General features: G+C 38.6%; 1 protein-coding gene across 1 annotated transcript in view; it reads right to left on the bottom strand.

Moving 5' to 3' along the window:
• Window positions 1–9,185: 9,185 nt before the first annotated feature.
• The window catches only part of FUT9 (fucosyltransferase 9), a 112,895-nt gene continuing 101,114 nt past the window's right edge, over window positions 9,186–20,966 (bottom strand). Inside the window, exon 2 of the mRNA XM_073335150.1 lies at window positions 9,186–10,439. Within this exon, the coding sequence (XP_073191251.1) occupies window positions 9,352–10,439 (1,088 nt within the window). The 3' untranslated portion in view covers window positions 9,186–9,351. The remainder of the gene's footprint in view (window positions 10,440–20,966) is intronic.

Genomic DNA, 20,966 nt, shown 5'->3' with positions numbered 1-20,966 from the left:
TACCTTCAATGAAGTCACAACTTTTGAAGTAATACAAGAATTAGAGTTGATCATGTCAAAAATGAAATATGCATCAGTTAAAGTTCACTCCCCAAGCCACAAAAAAGAAGCATAAATGATTTTTTGTCTTTTAATCCAACAAAAGACACAACAGGAGCATTATTAGCTAATCATCGGCAACATTTAGTTCTTTAACTGATGATCGTCAATCTGCCACGTGAGCCATCTGCTCCAGGTAAAGGAAGAAGTGGAATGGAATTACATACTAACTTTTTCTAAAGATTTTGCTTTTAGAAACCAATGTTTATACTCAGTGACACTGACTAACTTTTCACTATGTATTAAACAACGCTACCAGTTCTATGTATTCTCTTCACACATTACATACCAAGCCTGAAAACCAGGAATTCCTACTCCATCAGCGCAGTACTCACTTGTCTGTGTACACAGTACTCACAGTACGTCGCCTCAGGACAAAATGCAGAGACAAAATTTCTCGATACTTTAAATGATTGCTTCTTGGAGCAGCTGGCACAGGAACCCACAAGGGGAGAGGCAACTCTCGATCTAGTCTTGAGTAGAGCACAGGATCTGGTCCAAGAGCTAACAATAACAGGACTGCTTGGAAAGAGTGACCATAATATAATAACATTTAAGATTCCTGCGGTGGGAAGAACACCTCAACAGCCCAACACTGTGGCATTTAATTTCAGAAAGGAGAACTACGCAAAAATGAGGAGGTTAGTTAAACCGAAATTAAAAGGTACAATGACTAGAGTGAAATCTCTGCAAGCTGCATGGACACTTTTCAAAGACACCATAACAGAGGCTCAACTTAAATGTATACCCCAAATTAAAAAATACACTAAAAGAACTAAAAAAGAGCCACCGTGGCTTAACCATGTAAAAGAAGAACTGAGAGATAAAAAGGCATCTTTTAAAAAGTGGAAGTCAAATCCTAGTGAGGTAAATAGAAAGGAGCATAAACACTGCCAAATTAAATGTAAAAATGTAATAAGAAAAGTCCAAAAGGAGTTTGAAAAACAGCTAGCCAAAAACTCAAAAGGTAATAACCAAATGTTTTTTAAGTGCATCAGAAGCAGGAAGACTGCTAAACAACCAGTGGGGCCCCTGGACGATCGAGATACAAAAGGAGCATTTAAAGACAATAAAATCATCGCAGAGAAACTAAATGAATTCTTTGCTTCAGTCTTCACAGCTGAGGATGTTAGGGAGATTCCCAAACCTGAGCCGTCTTTTGTAGGTGACAAATCTGAGGAATTGTCACAGATTGAAGTGTTACTAGAGGAGGTTTTCGAATTAATTGAGAAACTTAACAATAACAAGTCACCGGGACCAGATGGCATTCACCCAAGAGTTCTGCAAGAACTCAAATGTGAAATTGCGGAACTATTAACTATGGTTTATAACCTGTCCTTTAAATCAGCTACTGTACCCAATGGCTGGAAGATAGCTAATGTAACACCAATATTTAAGAAGGGCTCCTAGAGGTGATCCTGGCAATTTACAGACGGGTAAGTCTAACGTCAGTACCGGGCAAATTAGTTGAAACAATAGTAAAGAATAAAATTGTCAGACACATAGAAGAACATAAATTGTTCCGCAAAAGTCAACACGGTTTCTGTAAAGGGAGATCATGTCTTACTAATCTATTAGAGTTCTTTGAGGGGGTCAACAAGGGGGATCCAGTGGACATAGTGTAGATTTCCAGAAAGCCTTTGACAAGGTCCCGCACCAAAGGCTCATACGTAAATTAAGTTGTCATGGGATAAGAGGGAAGATCCTTTCATGCATTGAGAACTGGTTAAAAGACAGGGAACAAAGAGTAGGAATAAATAGTACATTTTCAGAATGGAGAGGGGTAACTAGTGGTATTCCCCAAGAGTCAGTCCTAGGACCAATCCTATTCAACTTATTCATAAATGATCTGGAGAAAGGGGTAAACAATGAGGTAGCAAAGTTTGCTCAAGATAGTTAAGACCAAAGCAGACTGTGAAGAACTTCAAAAAGATTTCACAAAACTAAGTGATTGGGCAACAAAATGGCAAATGAAATTTAATGTGGATAAATGTAAAGTAATGCACACTGGAAAAAATAACCCCAACTCTACATACAATATGATAGGGGCTAATTTAGCTACAACTAATCAGGAGAAAGATCTTGGAGTCATTGTGGATAGTTCTCTGAAGATGTCCACACCGTGTGCAGCGGCAGTCAAAAAAGCAAATGGGATGTCAGGAATCATTAAAAAAGGGATAGAGAATAAGACAGAGAATATCTTATTGCCCTTATATAAATCCATGGTATGCCCACATCTTGAATACTGCATACAGATGTGGTCTCCTCATCTCAAAAAAGATATACTGGCATTAGAAACGGTTCAGAAAAGGGCAACTAAAATGATTAGGGGTTTGGAACGGGTCCCATATGAGGAGAGCTTAAAGAGGCTAGGACTTTTCAGCTTGGAAAAGAAGAGACTAAGGGGGGATATGACAGAGGTATATAAAATCAAGAGTGGTGCGGACAAAGTGAATAAGGAAAAGTTATTTACTTGTTCCCATAATATAAGAACCAGGGGCCACCAAATGAAATTAATGGGTAGCAGGTTTAAAACAAATAAAAGGAAGTTCTTCTTCACTCAGCACACAGTCAACCTGTGGAACTCCTTGCCTGAGGAGGTTGTGAAGGCTAGGACCATAACAGGGTTTAAAAGAGAACTGGATAAATTCATGGAGGTTAAGTCCATTAATGGCTATTAGCCAGGATGGGTAAGGAACGGTGTCCCTAGCCTCTGTTTGTCAGAGGGTGGAGATGGATGGCAGGAAAGAGATCACTTGATCATTACCTGTTAGGTTTACTCCCTCTGGGACACCTGGCATTGGCCACTGTCGGTAGACAGGATACCGGACTGGATGGACCTTTGGTCTGACCCAGTACGGCCGTTTTTATGTTCTTATGTCTCATTTGTTCTTTTAAAAAAAAAAATTGTCCCTGGCAATATTGTGCTTAAATTTAATGCACCTCAGCCAAGCTGCTTGTTCATTGTGACTGTGATCCTCTCCGGATGACAAGAAAAGGGCATTCAAAGAACTGGCAACCCTGGGTTTCTTAGGAATGCGGATGCCTTATGGCATATGAGCTGTAGTGACTGGGAAATGAAAGAAAAACTGCTTTTTAAGAAGGATCTAGTGACTGCACTGATAAAGCATCCCACTATGTAATGTTTTCCACATTGATGAAGGGGAGAACGTTGATAGCTCATGGTAAGATAGGAAGCCTAAAAATGTCCAAAAGACAGCCTTGTAATGAATGAGTAAGGCGTGCAGGGGTATGGCTTGAAAATGAAGCAATGTAAAGGATGTGCTTATACTATATAACATTGTATGAAAAGCACATGTTTTGCCTCCTCGCTCTCTTTTAAGCTGGTACACTGAAAAATGTATTTTCAGTGCACAGAAAATAAATGACTGTTGGCGTAACTGGAAACTATTAAGCATGCACCCAGGTTATGGATGACTGGAAGATAAAAGATGCCTGAATGCTTGAATTAAAATCATTGATAAAAATGTGGAGAGTTATCTGGCCAGTCATTTTTCACTTCTCTTTTCCTCTAACACTACCTTCTTCCACCAAATCCTCTAAAGCAGTGGTTCCCAAACTTTAACAACCTGTGAACCCCTTTCACTAAAATGTCAAATCTCACAAACCCCCTCCTAAAAATGAATATTTCCAGGGATTTTCTCCTTTACCTGAGTATAAATTATAAAAGCAGTGATCTTGGAAATATAGTTTGTTTTTATGACATGCTTATTATACCCTATTTATTATTAATTATTATTTATCATTACAGTATTTTTATTACATTATGAAAATGGCAACACTCTTCCAGGATCTCACTTTCGTAGCTTGTACCACTTTGAATAAGCCTGTTAGAAGACAAGGCTCCTATGTTTCATCAAGGAGTATCAGATGTGAAACAGCATGAAGGTATCTAAGAAGCCAACTCAGAGTTCCTCCTACACAAGCATTTAGGTCTGAACAGTCCAGGCAAACAACACATGTTACAACAAAGCTTAAACTTGTTCTTCATAATAATTTAAAAAACAATACTAGCTGTCTATTTAATTTTAAAAACAGCAAAAAATATCCACCTCCCTTTCCATTTCTTATAAGGAGTCTTGAAGATTAAATCTCCTCAGTGCGATAGATATGCTTGCTTTGATCTGCTTAGCTCTTGGAAGTCCAGGGGCTCCGGGCTGCCGGCCCCATGCTGCCCAGGGGTCCTAGGGACATCTCTGTCTGCCATTAGGGAATTTTTTCCTGAGAACAGCACTGTTCTGTGGAAAGCACTAATTATAGCATCAATTGACTGATTTCTTGGAAGCAATTCTTTAGAGTAATCAAGTTTGCATCTAAAGAAAAAAACTTTCACTTCCAAAAGTCAAGATCCACCATCCCAAAAAAGCTGTCATTGTCTGAAAGGAGAGGCACCAACAATTACACCTGCTGCATCTGCATTTTTCCATCCGAATGGAATTGGCTGTCACCAGGCATGATATTAGGAAGAAATATTTCTAATCCAAACCTCTTAGAAGTCGATGAAAGAATTCTCGATAACTTTGATCACACTATGATTGAACCGTTAGACTCTTCTATTAAAGCTGACATGTCAAGCAGCGCCAGTGGGATTGAATATGACAATGGTTATAACAGATGTACTAGCAGCACAAGTGTGCTCCTTAGCTTATTTTAATTTGTTGACCGGTTTTTACAAAGTGGTAAACCTGATTTGAAGCTGGATTTTCATCTTTTGTGGAAGAAAGAAAACTCAGCAACAAGGAAAAAAGGAAAGAAAAAGAAAAAGATCCAGAAAAGGGTAAAGCAAATTTGTTGTAATTGTTAATTAAAAGAAAACATACATTATTAAATATTTTTGGTGTATGGCCACACATCCTACCATGTCCTGCCAGACTAACTCTAGCCCTTTGGTATGGTGACTTAGCAGGCAGAGAATTCTATAAATCTCCACAAAGGATGGAGTGTTTCTGACAGGAGTAATTCAATAAGAGAAAAAAAAACATTTGCTTTTTTAAAATAACCTGGTTAGCCAGTCCCTTGAAAAATAAGTGACCAAAAGAAATCTCCTCCACATGAGAATTCTTGACAGTGTACATTCAGAAGAAATAGAAAAGAGACCAATTCATCAATTTTCTTCATGTTTCCCCTCCAAGAATGAACACAAAGGGAAAGAACTAAACAAATTAATGCAGCACCCGTGGTGATCAAGGCTCAGAGCCACCACATGCATTGTGGCAAGATCTTATTTAAAACAATAAAACCAAACTGTGTACACCTATATGTGCAATTATATTTAATGGACATAGCAAGAATACTACTGCCAGCAAACAAAAAAGTAATTGTGCCTGATTCTGAGATCTTTGTCAGCGGAATACTCATTAACATCAGTGGGTACTTTGCCTGAGGTAAAATGGCAAGATATTAGGTAATCAGAAAGGAATGTTAACAAGCTCTATGGTTGTAATTGTGAAATCCGACCAACTATTTGTTAAAAGGCAATCACGTACACAGCAGTGTACAATACACAGATATAGACAGTCCCTGCCCCAAAGAGTTTACAGTCTGCAGTGTAATAGAAACCTTAAGCCAATTTTAGAGCATACTGATCAGGTCAGACTCACCGAGCACAAGAGTTCTGTAAAAATATTAAGCTCTCAAGTATTTGTCAAACTACAGAGGAGACTTGGGCTGGTGTGGCCTAGCCTGAAACCCTCCCTCCTGTTTGCTCAAAAGACCTCAAGCCCCTTGCCTGAAGCCATCTCCTTGGAGTTAAGTGGTGACTTATTTCCTCATGATTTAAAGGAGGGGCTGTATTGTCCTTGTTGGGTTATTTATGGAGTGCCTGGCTTATCTATGTCCCAGCCTCACCTTTCAGCAGAGCTGGCAATGTATTAGGATAGCTTCACTTTTTAAAGACTTGTGTATATTTTTTGGCTCATTTAGCTCTTTGTTAGGTTTCTCTCTGATTTTCTCACTAACACTCAAGACAGCGTGAGAGACCTAATCTGAACGTGAAGGATTGTGTGAAAATACACAAAAGATACAAACTTAGGCCCTGATCCAGCAAAGCACTTCAACATATTCATTACTTTAAGCACTAGAATAGTCCCACTGAGCCTGATCCAACTCTGACTGATGGCACTACTCATGGGCTTAAAGTTAAGCATGTTCTTATGTGCCTTGCTAGATTGGTATCCTATGGTTTCTGTAGCAACAAAACATACACCTTCTTGTCTCATCATTATGGCTTCTTGCTGTTAATATGACAAGTACATCAGCTGAGTCCTGAAGCCAGAGGACTAGTTTTGACTTGATATAAGGGCTTTTAACATGTAAGACAACTTCAATTAGCTGAAAAGAAATAAAAGACTATGTACAGTTCACCAAGGCATTGAACCAGTCAATACAAAGACTCTCAAATTTCAGAATCAGCTGGATCTGGTCACAGATTATTTCAAAACGGTGTGGCACATTAAAATGCTGTGAATTTACTTGCCTCCTGAAGAAAAAAAAAAGATGAAAAAGTGTCCTGGTTTTTACCTTGTAATAGTAATTTGTACACTATAGAAATACCACCCATATATTTTACACGTGGGTGAGTTCTCTTTTTAGATAGTAACTTTCTTTGAGGACTGGATTTCATTCTATCAGATTAATGCACAACATGAGCTGTCCCTTTATATTTCATACTGCAGTACTGGTGAATTTAGGAGATTCACAGTATGCTATAAGTAAACCTTTTAAGACTTAGCAATAAATGGGCATAATTAAATATTTGAATCATGAAAGCAACTTTTGAACTCTTAGGTAAAAGATCAAGTCTAGTTCATAGTTCTATAACCTTTTCATTCAGTGTTCCATGTTATGTTCTTAAGTTTACAGTTCTTTTACACCATTGAGCATTTGTGTTCCATCTTCGATTACAAGGAGGTAACACAGAAATTAACATATCATTTACCCAATGTTTACCATAAAAATCAACTGCTGACATAGGCCCCACTCCAGCAAAGCACTTACACCCATGCTTAAAATTAAGTACGCCCTTAAGTGCTTTGCTGGATTAGGGCCTTAAATATTATTCAAGCTGTACTTTTTCCTGATGTAAGTTTTTATATTTTCTTCCTTTTTCTAAATTTTTGGGTTCTTTCTTCATGCTTTATTTCAGCTGCTGACTACTTTTTAGATTAAACTAAATCTAGAGGGATGCTGCCATTCTGTTTAGGCATAGTCCAAACTTTCTGCCTCTGATTTACTTTCATTTAAGGATGTTAAGTTTGGACCAGATCCATAACCAGTAGCTGTCAATGGAACTGTGCTGATCTACACCAGTTCAGAATCTGGGCCTTGAGTATGTTCCCTTAAAGTTCTCCTTCAATAATTATTTCTTTTCAGGTTCTTATACTACAGTATATCTTATACAGTTAGTATATTCAGATGTACATAGTCAAACCTGACTGAGATCATACCAAAATAAAGGGGCTTGAGTCTAAGAGCTGTCTACAAGTCAGTGGGAGCTGTGGGTGATAAGTACATGTTGCCATCAAGAACTATGTACAGTGGCTTTATCTTAGTACAAAATACATCTACATTATTAAACCACCAGATCTATGATTATCTATAGTATTGGGAGTTTTAATCCTAGTTGCCGAGGTTACTGGATAATGAATCCAAATAATGCACATATTAATAGACATATTAAAAACAATAATGACAAAACTGCATTTCAGAATTTGCTATGATAGCACACATAATACTATGAACATATTTATATTGAAATCTTGATAATATCCATTGTTCTGATGGGTACTTTTTAAAAATACCTTTCATATTACGTACTTTCAAAACAGCAAGAAAACCCCCTAAAAACAAACTGAGCCTTTGTTCGAACTAGAGCAGGTTGAATAATAATCTAATGTATGTAATTAGTTTCACAATTTTTTTCTAATAAAATATTCAATCAATATTTCTTCACATTATTCACCCACTTCAGGATGCTATCCAGCTGTGATTAAAGTTCAATTAAAGTTGGAACAGACTTTTATAGAGTTGGGTGAATAATTTGCAAATAATCAGAATATATAAAAATTGCAAAATCTTCCAATTTTTTTTTGAATAATAGGCATATCCAGTGGAGCCTGTACAGCTGTATCAGTAGGATGTCTCTTGCAGTGATTGTGGATGGAAGACAACCAAAGATTTGGTACACAGACCGGATATCAGCAGAGCTCAGAGTGACCAATCTGCATGATAGCTTGGCGTACAACCATGAGTTTTGGAAGAAGGCTATAAACATCGCTGACCCCGAATAGAGAAGTGTTAAAAAAGAAGAAAAAGAGCTGAGCATCTAGTTATAAAGATGAGTGTGATCAAATGAGTATATTGCAATTTATTCAACTGTATTTAAAGTAACATAACCTGTGACCCTGATTCAAAAAAGCACATGCTTAAGTTTAAGCATGTGCTTAAATGCTTTACCAAATTGGGGCTTCAAACACTAACTTGGGAGCTTAATTTTCTCAATTCCTCAGTACTCTATCTTATGGAGATGAGAGCAAATCCATATATTTCCAAGGTATCGTAATGGAACTAACTGCAAGGGGAATACCTTTTTCCTGTTTAAAGCCCAAAGGCTCTCTTATATTGTGATAACTTTTTAAAGCTTATTTATAATACATTTTTTCTGAATCCATATACCCTATAAACAGGAACCACTTAAAGTAATGCAGTGTATTCAATTCTAGAGTGTTCTTAGAATTTAAGAGAGCAGAAATTAAACCATGACAAACATTATTGTCTTTTGAAATGTTACACAAATTTCAAAGTAAACCATTTCAAACTAAACCAATTTCATTAAAATTCTCTATGATATCTTAAGATGTCTTCATTTTCCACACATGTTAAATAGCTCATCTAAAGTAAAAAACACAATGTTAAAAATCACTACATCTTGTGTAAGACTGGGACAGATAATCGACTGAAAACGTGAAAAAACCCTTGAATAAAAACTAAAGTAAACAATAAATTATTCTTCAGTGCACATAATTAGCTATATACAGTATAATTTAAAACTGAGTATTGATGACTGCTGATGCTGAGCTTTTAAAAACTCTGACAAACATAAATAAGATACCCCAAGAGGGGACAGCTGATAAAAACTGACATAAAACACAGATTTTTTTTTTCCTTCCCACCTCCACTTAGGCTACAGATTATGTCAGTTTCTTTGAAAAAATGCACAAAAAGGTAAAAAGTTCAATTCCAAAACCATTTTTCTAAATTCCCAATGGACTTGTACTCCTGATGTCTCTTTACATGGTCACAAGCAAGGCATGCATGTGATTCCCAGAACCGAGGAAGATGCACTGAGAAGTCTTTCCTCCAATTAAAGTAGCTAAGATACAGCTTATTATTTTTGTCAAGCATTAGAAGATATTCTGCTAGCTCTCTTGGGGAGAGGAAATCTTCCACATGAATGAAAGAATCTGCTGGAATATAATTCTCATAGTTTTCTCTGGATGGGCCCAATACAACTGGTACAGATCCAGCCAGAAAAGCATTGTAAAGTTTTTCAGTAATGTAATCTTTGTGGATTGAGTTTTCAAAGGACAGGTAAAATTTACAAGTGGAGATAGTTGGAATCAAGTTTTTATCATTCACATAGTCTCCAAATGCTTGCCCATAGGTATGGATTTCAGTATATTTGCTTAGCTCATTATAATACTTGACTCGAGCATGCTCGGGGTTCCAGTTACTTACAACCCAACATACCAACTTCTCTTTGCTTGGCACTTCAAATGCAAATGGGCTTGTGCTAACCTTCATGAAGCCATAAGGCACTTGAATATCTGAATCACGCCGATAAGTCAGGGTCAGGTTGAACAGGTGTTCAATGCCACTCTTTTGTGGAGTGTGAGTTGGAGACTCCAAGTTCATCCAAATCCATTTCTGGAATGGCGGCCTAGCTTGCTGAGGTAAATTAGTGAGATCCCAGCTGATGTCTCTGTGGTGAATAAGGACGGCATGAGATCGGTTATATAGTGAGCGGTCAATAGTTAGATGGCACCCCTGGATGTTGAACATTGTTTGACAAGATGCAAGATCAAATGTCTGTCCAAATGGCCAAACCCAGATCAGTATTGTTGTTTCATTAAAATAATTGCTTTTGGTAGAAAAGAAGCTCTTCATTTTCAGAACTGAGCTGGCTGATTCTATGGGACCAGAGATCCAGCTGTTTGTTGGTTTGATGTAAATAAGTAAAAATGCCATGAAACAACCCAGCACAATGAAAATAATTAAAAATGGCCGAAAAATGCCTTTGGATGTTGATGTCATAATTTGTTCTGAAAATAAAAACAAGAGGTGTTAATTGTGTACAAGTGTTCTATTAAAGCAATCACACATCAAAATTAATAGCATTTTCAATATAAAAGCCATAAAACTGTGTGGATTTACCCATGAACTTCCAAAGAATTTTCAGTAAAAAGGAAATACCCACACACACACGACAAACAGTGGCACACCACCTTTGCATTTTGTAAGCTAATTTAAATAAACTGAAGGAGTGTTTAGGGGTTTAGATGCATGTGACTACATCAGTATAATTTGCTCTGCCAACTGTATGCCTTTTAACTTGGTTCAATATAGAGAGTGTAGGCTGAGACTGTAGGCTCAGTCCAGGAGAAAGCAGACAGTCAGACACAGTTAGTTCCTGGACTCCCCTCCTGTTCCTGGGTGAAGAATAATTAATTTACTACACTCCTTTCTGGGTATAACATTCTCCCTACCATGTGTTCAGCTGGCTGCGCTGATGAGTATGTGTCAGGGGCTGTGGGACATGCACTTCCCAACAACTTACTCATGGGGGAAGGGTAGACATTATTGCAAATGCAGCCCCTGCCTGATTTCTAGATGGGATGAACATCCATACCTACAATTAAGTACAGCTAGAAAAAGAATCCAGGAATACTGGCTCACATTCTCGTGCTCTAACCCCTAGACTCACATCATCCCTAAGTAAGTGAAAACACATGATGATGAGATGCCACATGAAGGCTAAATTGTGGTTTTTGTGCCACAGACCTGGGTAGGCAGCAGTGCAGAGTTACAGTGCCCTAGGAATACCAGAGAGATTGTGCCCCTGTGATATGCCAGTTTTCCTGTGTTACTGCTTAGATGAGGGGATGAGCAGTCTACTCTGTCCATTACTATGGAGTTCATTGCTCCCCATGGTGCACCATATGGGCCCACGTCCTCCCTGTCTCCTTTCTGGAGTCCTGTTCCCCATGGGAGGATGGGGAGATGGAGCAACCATTCAAGGTGGAGTGGCTTGTTGCTTGTCCCTCTGCTACTTAGTGTAGCCATAAAACTTGAAGGCATTTGTAAAAATACATTTATTTAATAAATTGAGAAAGGGAGATTGCATGACAGGAGAAATGGAGAAGTAGTCAGGTACCCAAGAGGTCAGAAGGCATCCCAAATATACATACACACTGTAAATGTCTCATTCTGCAAAGCAGTTTGGTTACAACAAAACATTTTCATGGCTTTTATATATTTCTGTGACTTTAAGACTTTGTTATGAGCTGCTTTCACAAAGTTTACTATGGAAAGCCCACACCAGAGTGTAAAAACCCCATTTAAAAAAAAATATTCAAAAGAGTAGAAAGAATTTGAGAAACCTTCAGGCCTCTTAACCCAGTTTGAAAGCTCTCAGTACTTCACCTGTAAAATAAATATTTAAATACAGCATTAACACATGACAGGAAGAGTTTTAAAGATCTATTAATACAACATGCCTTTGGGTGAATTGTGAGGGTAAAGAGTCATGTGTAAGTCTGCAGTTCAGTTATAAGAAAAACTACTTGTATGAATATTATGGGTGTCCATTTAACATACATCTTTCATCCCAAGTCCTATAGCCTCACTTGTGGCCTGGGGACAAATAGATTTTTTTTCTTTTAAAAAGGCAGATTTTTTTTAATTCTCACGACTGTGCTGTGACATAAGCCTGCCCATTTCACTGAATCCACTCTGCCGCACTCCCTATTATGTACCATAAATGACACAGGCTAGCATATGCTCCTCCCCTCTGCTTACATTAGCAGAAAGGACCCTTAGTCAGCAAACCAGCCCTGGAGGGAGCAGAAAGGAGCTCCTGCGGTCTCCATGCCATCTTCTCTTCTTCTGCTGACCCATTTATGCTCCTGTATCAGGATCTGGCACTTGTAACATGCTGGCACCACTTGCCTGAAAAACACCTTATCCTGTTAGTAGGTAGCATTTCTGTTGTGAAGATGCTACAGGGGTTCTGCTGAGTCCCTAAGGCAGGGGACTCATACCTCACTTGGTATAAAGGAAGCGGGAAAGACTCTCAGAGAGAGGTGATCTAGAGTGCAGGGTGAACCATTCTGAGGAAGAAACCCTAGGCAGGGGCAAGTCTGGGGAGAAGATCTGAGGTAATTTCCATGTTACTTTATTATTGTTTTCTTTGCTAATAAATCCAAACCCGAGGCAGGGGGTTAGTACATAAATTATGTTTGAAGAGCAGGTGGAAAGGAGGTGGAAAAGAGGAGCAGCCACTCTTCATGATACCATCCCTTACTGCTCCAGTAGCTTTCCAACTGAAACTCTGATTGGGAGTTAATGCTACCTTCCACAGATACTATGCATAGCTTTGTGTGAATCTATCAGTGGCAGCATGGCTCCTGAGGAAGCCCTGCAGCAAAGAAAAAAATCAGAGAAGTCTCCAACAGGATCCCTGAAATCCTCACAGCCCTAATCTCTGCATAGTAGTGGCAGATGGAGTCATTCGAGTCCTTTCTTTCTAAGTGAACCTAGGGGGTAATGTTGGGCCTTTGCTCATCTGATTCGACAGCTCTCTCATATGAAAATCCACAGGATTCCATTCTGTCTTGCCTCCTTTTAAGGTGTGGCCATTAAGGTGGTTTATGATGAAACATAGTATGCAATGTCTTTAGTACATAGATAATGCCTAGTTCTCCATCTTCTGATCTGGTTAGTCCAGCTGAAGAACGTATTCGGTGCAAACGGAGACTAGGGCCTAGCTGGCTCAGAGTCAACCCAGACAAGATGAAAATCATGCTTGTAGGTTGGGAAAAGCTATTACTGACTGTGGTTATTTCAGTTTCCTTGACTGAGGGAGTTTTCCGGCCATTTCTGACAGAAATTTTGCAACTTTGGGATTCTATCAGAATTTGCTTCTGGATATCTAGGTAACACGAGAGGCCAACAATACTTTTTTTTTTTTTAATCTGTTACTGGGTAGAAGGTTGTGATCTTTTCATTTAAATGTGGTCCATGTGGGTTACATCTGTACCGTGCTAGTCAGAATACAAGTTGCCTACTTGCTTAGCAGCATTTCCTGAAGGAACTCATTTCATTTGTGGCGCTGTGATCTGTACTGGGCCTCCAGTTTGTTTTGGGGGATGATTCAATGTGCTGGTTTAAATGTACAAAGTCCTAAATGGTATAAGACCTAGCTACACCTCTTCCTCCTTTCGATAAAGGCTGTTGAGATCAACTGAGGTGCTTGAGTGAATAACACCCTGCTTTAAGGGCATAAGGGGATGTATTTATTAATACAGATCGATGAAAGGGAATGAATAGAGTTCATGACTTTTTTGTTTTGTTTTGTAATATTTGTTAATATTCTTAATGTACACACCCTTTCTCCTTGTGCCCTTCATAGTGTGAAAGGATAGACAGACATGTTTTAGAAGTCTATCTACCTAATAAATGAATATTCTTAAGTATTCTGAACAGAGAGGTAGCTGGGGGTTAAGGGGTTGAGTTCAGGTAGCAAGGTGACCTCAGTTCTTTTCCTGACTCTGCCACTGACTGGCTTTATGAACTTGGACACTATATAAGTCACTTCATCACTATATCCTTTTCCTTCTGTAAAGGGGAATAATTGTGTTGATTACTCATAATTTTGAGTGAAAAGTGAATAAATGCAAAGTTTTGCTACTGTTATTTATTATTATTTCTCAATTTCTTTGTGATAAAATTGCAATCTAAGCAAATGACAAACATTATGAAACACTAGTAAGTGCTAGGCCACCACAACAAGATGAAATCCAGACACAAGGGGAAAACCAAAGAAACGCCATAATTTTTTTCCCCATTGAGAACCAAGGTTTTTTCAAGGTGACTTATGGGGTTGCAATGCCAAATACATTATTAATACAAGGGCATAGCTACCTGATAAGAAGAATCTTAAAACAGGAACATAAAAGGAAATGCCTTATCTTGGTTTGGCAAACATATGTTAACAAGTCACTCAATAAGCATTAACGAAGTCTTATCAATTTCCAGAAAAAAGGAAAAACTACAAGAGAATAATCAAAGTATAATTCCTCACAGGGATGAAACCGAAGGAGCAAAATCATTTGCACTCTACCACAGAGTTATTCACAGCTCTAAGAAAATTCAGAATGGTTTATAATGGAAAATAATGTCCAATGATTGTACAAGAACATAATTAACCAAAAAGGTAAAAACATGACCTAAACACATAAACAAGAATGAAAACTAGAACATTTTCAAACAAAAACAAGTATCCTTTAAATCTCTACTACATACTGTAAAACTAGGAGAAGAAAAAAACAACCCAAAATCTATACTTCAAAAAGAAAACTCTCAGTTGACACCCAAGGGCTGGTATTTCTTGGAATGCGCATATCAAAAGGAAGAGTAAAAGAGCAGGAATTTCCAGCATAACAAGTTGGGAAATATAAAAGCTTAACAAAAGAAGTGGAAATCACCAAGAAGTAGAAATTTTATATAGGAAAAAAGAAGCTTTTCTGCAACAAACAAGCAGAACATTCATCTACGGGTATGGGTAAGTACTGATAGTATAATCTAAAATAGTCTGAAAGAAATGCTATATTAGTTATACACACATACGTACTCTTAGAAGGTAAAACAAAGTAGGGGTGATTTTGTTTCATTTTCTTTTCTTTCTGATTTTCCTTTTATTCTGACTACTTATTATCCAGCCTAACATACATTCGGGTATATCTAAGAACAACTGTCAATATCTCATTAAATGGAAGCATTTCTACACATACCATGGTTAGTGCACTGCACACAGAAGATTAACAGATATTATAGTCAGTTTCTATAGACACGAAATGCTTGCTATGGAAAACTACCTTTTAAGGTTAAATATTTCCTAACTTATTCATAGAATCATAGACTTTAAGGTCAGAAGGGACCATTATGATCGTCTAGTCTGACCTCCTACACAACACAGACCACAGAATCTCACCCATACACTCCTGTAACAAACCCCTAACCTATGTCTGAGCTACTGAAGTCCTCAGATCATGGTTTAAAGACTTCAAGGTGCAGAGAATCCTCCAGCAAATGATCCATGCCCCATACTGCAGAGGAAGGCGAAAAATCCCTAGGGCCTCTTCCAATCTGCCCTGGAGGAAAATTCCTTCCCGACCCCAAATATGGCGATGAGCTAAACCCTGAGCATGTGGGCAAGACTCACCAGCCAGACACCCAGAAAAGAATTCTCTCTAGTTACTGGTCTTTTTTCCTCCAGATATGTGGGATAACCAAGAGATATTAGTGATGTGAAATTCAAATATTCAATTTTCATTTTGGTTATTGGACTTTTATTGTTCCAGAAGTATGTTACTTTCAATGTACCACAAAACTGTAAATAATTTATATTGTTCAACTGTTTTCTTAATAGGTTATGTAGAATTACTTACAGTACCTTATAATTGTAATTTGCTAAGTAGTCTTTCCCCCATCTTCAGGGATATATTCCTTTCTTGTTTCTGGTACAAGCCCACTGTACTTATGAGGAAGTAGGAAGCATTTAAGAAGGGAGTGTGGAGGGTGGGGAAATTGAAGAGCTCTCACTCATTCCTACTGTAGCAGTAGACTTGGCAGAATCTGATTTTTTTAAAAATAATGTTGATAGATAATATCTGTGTATTTTTAAGCTTTTTTATTTTTACCTGTTTAAATTTTCAGTCGTGCAAAACAATGCATTTAAAGCATTATGTTCAATTTTAATCTCGGACACTGGTGACTGAATGTCACAACAAAACAGTTGTATTTGAAGGGTAGAGTATCTATCTTCAGGTGAATTTGACCTAAAAATAAAACAGAAACCATTCAGATCAGAATTCTTCAGATCACGGACACACACTTCAGTCCTAAAACACTCTGAAAGTGCATCAGTCCAGGCTTCCTTGACGGCAATAAGTCAGTAATGGAAACTGGAAGATGTAATCAAGATTCAATCAATGCCTCCTTAATCTTGACAATGTAAAATAAATCCATTTCCTTTTTTGAGGCTAAAGTAGAAAATGTTACAGAAAAGCGGAACTTGCTGTGAAATAAGAAAATATCTGGGTGGTGAAATCCTGGTCTCATAGAAGTCAATTGCAAAACTGCCATGGACTTTAATAGGATCAGAATGTTACTCCTGGTACTGAATGCAACCACTGCATTTGTGATTAAAGCTCCTTTAGAAAGGAAATCCCAAGGTAACCAAAGATCATGTGAGAGCAAAAAGGGAGAGTACTGGGAGTCTCAGCAGGGGAAGAAGGTACAAATCCTAAAAAATTTACCGGGTAACTACTGCCTAAACTGCTGGACATGGACAAGAATAGTGACTCAGATGAGAGATGCCACTGAATCCCAATGCGACATGCAGCAGGTACAGCGTGCAATGGAGGGACTATTATTGCCATAATGGCAGATGGGAGCAAGAGAAACAGAGCACAGAATTCAGTGAGACAAAAGGGTGACCTGATGTATGGGAAACAAAACCTTTTTATTTTATTTTTTTATACCTCACCCTTTTAACTCAGAGCAGGCTCAAGGAAATGGCCATCATCAAACAATCCTTAAATTATGAGAGAATCAAATCCAGCAAAATTGAAGATCACTTACAATATTTAAATATTGTACATATATTCTTGGATAACAAATCTGCCTTAAACTTCTGAAAAAATTCCAGGAAAAAAGGAAAGGCAGTGACTCAGACTGAGACTGTTAAGCAAATCTGTCCAAATATGTTGCATCTGATGACATTTTGGGAGGTAAAACAGCATTACTTAAGAATCATGCATTATAAATAAATTTGTTTTCCAAATGTTGTTAATAACAGTTTCAATTATTAAAAACAAAAGCATTTTTAAAATCCACTTTAGGTTTTCACCATCGATGCTCTTTGTTTACTTTTGGCATTTCTCAAGTTGGACAACAAAAATCTATGAAGTCAGCTTCATTTTTGTTTATGGTCAATTTTACGTTCAGGTTTACAGTGCTTCCAGGTTTGGGACACAGACATGACAAAGGGATGGTTAATTGTTTAAAAACAACTGTTTTAAACTGATTTTTAAAATATACAAATGATGGAAAACAGGATAGACACATTTTATGTTCTAAAAGCTTTTTTTTTAAATAAAGCAAACACATTAAATTCTGTGCTATACTAGCATGGATACTGATTCTTGAATTTATTATAAGTTAGGAATCTTCCTTTCCGTACCCCTGGTTTTTAGTACTGTCATATTTCTATTCCGATCTGTTCTATTCAGGTCCTTATACCATGATTATCATCTTAGTCTCCGAGTCCCTGTGATAAATGAAGGGGAGGGTAGCCCCCGTTTATGAACACCCAGCCAAGGAAAGGTCAGCCTTCATCACCCATGTAGGGTTGTATGAATTTAATGTGCTCCCTTTCAGACTGTGAAATGCACCAGCCACCTTCCAGAGATTGGTAGATAACCTTCTGGCTGGATTTGGGGAATTTGCAGTCGCCTACCTCAACGATGTGGCTATATTCTCAGATTCATGGGCAGAACACCTGGAACACCTCCAAGCTGTCTTCCAGCACATAAGGAATGCAGGATTAACCGTTAAGGCCAAAAAGTTTCGAATAGGCCTAAACAGGGTAATGTATCTTGGACACCAGATGGGTCAAGGTACTATCAATCCCCTACAGGCTAAGGTAAATGCTATCCAAAATTGGCCTGTCCCTAAGTCAAAGAAGCAGGTCCAATCCTTCATGGGCTTGGCCGGGTATTACCAAAGATTTGTACCAAACTACAGCCAAATTGCCACCCCACTGACAGACCTGACCAGGAGAAAACAACCAACTGCAGTTCAGTGGACTGAGAAGTGTCAAAAAGAAAAGGAGGACTTGTGGCACCTTACAGACTAACAAATTTATTTGAGCATAAGCTTTTGTGAGCTACAGCTCACTTCATCGGATGCATTCAGTGGAGTACTGAATGCATCCGATGAAGTGAGCTGTAGCTCACGAAAGCTTATGCTCAAATAAACTGGTGAGTCTCTAAGGTGCCACAAGTCCTCCTTTTCTTTTTGCGAATACAGACTAACACGGCTGCTACTCTGAAACCTGAGAAGTGTCAGAAAGCCTTTAACCAGCTTAAGACGGCCCTTATGTCTGACCCTGTCCTGAGGGCCCCAGACTTCAACCAACTGTTCGTTATAACCACAGATGCATCCGAGCGTGATGTAGGAGCAGTTTTAATGCAGGAAGGACCAGATCAACAATTCCATCCTGTCATGTTTCTCAGCAAAAAACTTTCTGAGAGGGAAAGCCACTGGTCAGTCTCAGAAAAAGAATGTTACTCCGTTGTGTAAGCTCTGCAGAAGCTAAGCACATACATTTGGGGACGGCATTTCCACCTGCAGGCTGACCAGAATGCACTGAAGTGGCTTCACACAGTCAAAGAGACTAACAAAAAACTTCTTTGGTGGAGTTTAGGTCTTCAAGACTTTAATTTTGAAATACAACACATTTCAGGAGCCTCTAACAAAGTGGCTGATTCACTCTCCTGGGAAGGTTTCACACAATCAGACAGGTAAAGATGTCCCTGCCTTCTAAGTCAATGTAGTCCTTGAAATGTAAAAAGTACTGTTTAGTTCTTCATGTAATTATTAGTAAAATTAAAGATGCATGAATCCTATTAACTCTGTTTCCTAAACCTCCAGGAAGAAATCCCAGCTGGTGGGGACTCAACCTGAACCAGGCTGGCCAGCACTGTCTGTGATTTGGGGTGGCGGGTGGGTGATAAATGAATGGTTGGGAGTAGCCCTGTTTATGAACACCCAGCCAGCCAGTTAGCTGTAAAATCCCTCTTGGTGTCTGTTCTCTGCTTGCTTTACCCATAAAGGGTTAACACGCCCACAGGTTAAAGAAAAGGAGTGGGCACCTGACCAAAAGAGCCAATGAGAAGTCTAGAACTTTTAAATTTGGGAAAGAAACTTTCCCTTTGTCTGTTGTTCTCTGGAGAAGGAGACACAAAGCAGCAATGCTGTGTAAGGCTTGAACCAGGTATGAAAATTCATCTTCCATACCTAGAAGAAATTATTTGGATAGGGAATGTTTAGTTAGATACAATCAGGTTTATTTTTTATTTTGGCTTGTGGATCTCCTCTGTGCTAACCTCAGATGCTTTTGTTTGCTTGTAACTTTTAAGCTGAACTTCCAAGAAAGCTATTTTGGGTGCTTGATTTTTGGAATTGCTCTTTTAAAATCTAGCAAAAACCCAAGTTCTGGATGTATTTTCTTCTTTTTAGTTTTTAATAAAATTTACCTTTTTTAAGAACAGGATTGAATTTTTGGTACCCTAAGAGGTTTGTGCATATGCTGTTTGATTAGCTGGTGGCAACAGCTAATTTCCTTTAATTTCTTTCTCAGCTCTTTCCCGGAGGCGGGGGGTGGGGTGGGGGGTGAAAGGGCTTGAGTGTACCCCACAGAGAGGAATTCCCAAGAGTTCCTTCCTGGATCCAAGGGTTTTTTTTTTTGCATTTGGGTGGTGGCAGCATTTACTAAGCCAATGTCAAAGAAAAGCTGTAACCTTGGGAGTTTAATACAAGCCTGGAGTGGTAAGTATTAATTTTTAGAATCCTTGCGGGCCCCCACTTTCTGCACTTGGAGTGACAGAGTGGGGAGTCAGCCTTGACAGCCCCTTACAGAAGTACATTAGAATAACAACTTATATATTGTTCCAGAATTGTGTTTGAATCAAAGGGATCTGTAATATCACTCCACCAAGACGGAGGAGGGATGTTATAATTATTTATATTACCCGAGTGCCTCAGAGCCCTATTGTGCTAAGTGCTGTACAATCATAAAACAAAAACAAAAAACAGTCCCTGCCCCAAGGAGCTCACAGTCTGAGACAAGAGACAACAAAACATAGGTAGATAGGAGTATATGTTTATACTAATTCCACTATATTTTAGTGTTTTATAGAGGTGAAATTGCTCTGTTTGTGTGTAATTGGCTGGGTGCATGTGAGGGGATCTGCACATGCAATTTGCACCCTTTGTACTAGTGAGAGTGGCTGTGTTGGAGGCAAAATTCACTCCCAGGTGAACCCAGGAGGCTGCTCAGGAAAGAGGTTCAATCAGCTCATCTCCTGTTGGCCTGCTTCAAGTGTCTCTGAGACCTTGTAGCAGTGCTGGGGTTATCATCGGCTTGCAGCAATTTGCCCCTCCTACAGCAGATTTACCACCACAGTGCGGGGTTGCAGCGTGTATTCAGTTAAATCAGATGAGGAGCACATTATACAAACATAAAGAAGACACTATCCCTGCTGAGAAGAATTTGTAACTCAATTTTTATAATTCATACTGGAATAAATAATGGCATACAGGAACCCAGTGCTACAACACAGGTGCAGATACTGTGGTGCTGGGAGCTATGCAAGTACACAAATAGATGCAGTGTTCTTGTACTCATGCTGGTCCCAGGATATTATTGGAAACAATTTTTTATTTCAGAAGTTGGAGAAAGCTACTAGGGGAGAAGCTGTTGTAGATTTGATTTTGACAAATAG

The sequence above is a fragment of the Lepidochelys kempii genome, chromosome 3 (assembly GCF_965140265.1).
Source record: "Lepidochelys kempii isolate rLepKem1 chromosome 3, rLepKem1.hap2, whole genome shotgun sequence".
Lineage (NCBI taxonomy): Eukaryota > Metazoa > Chordata > Testudines > Cheloniidae > Lepidochelys > Lepidochelys kempii.
Note: the sequence above shows the minus strand (reverse complement) of the source record. Positions and strands in the feature narration are given on the sequence as shown.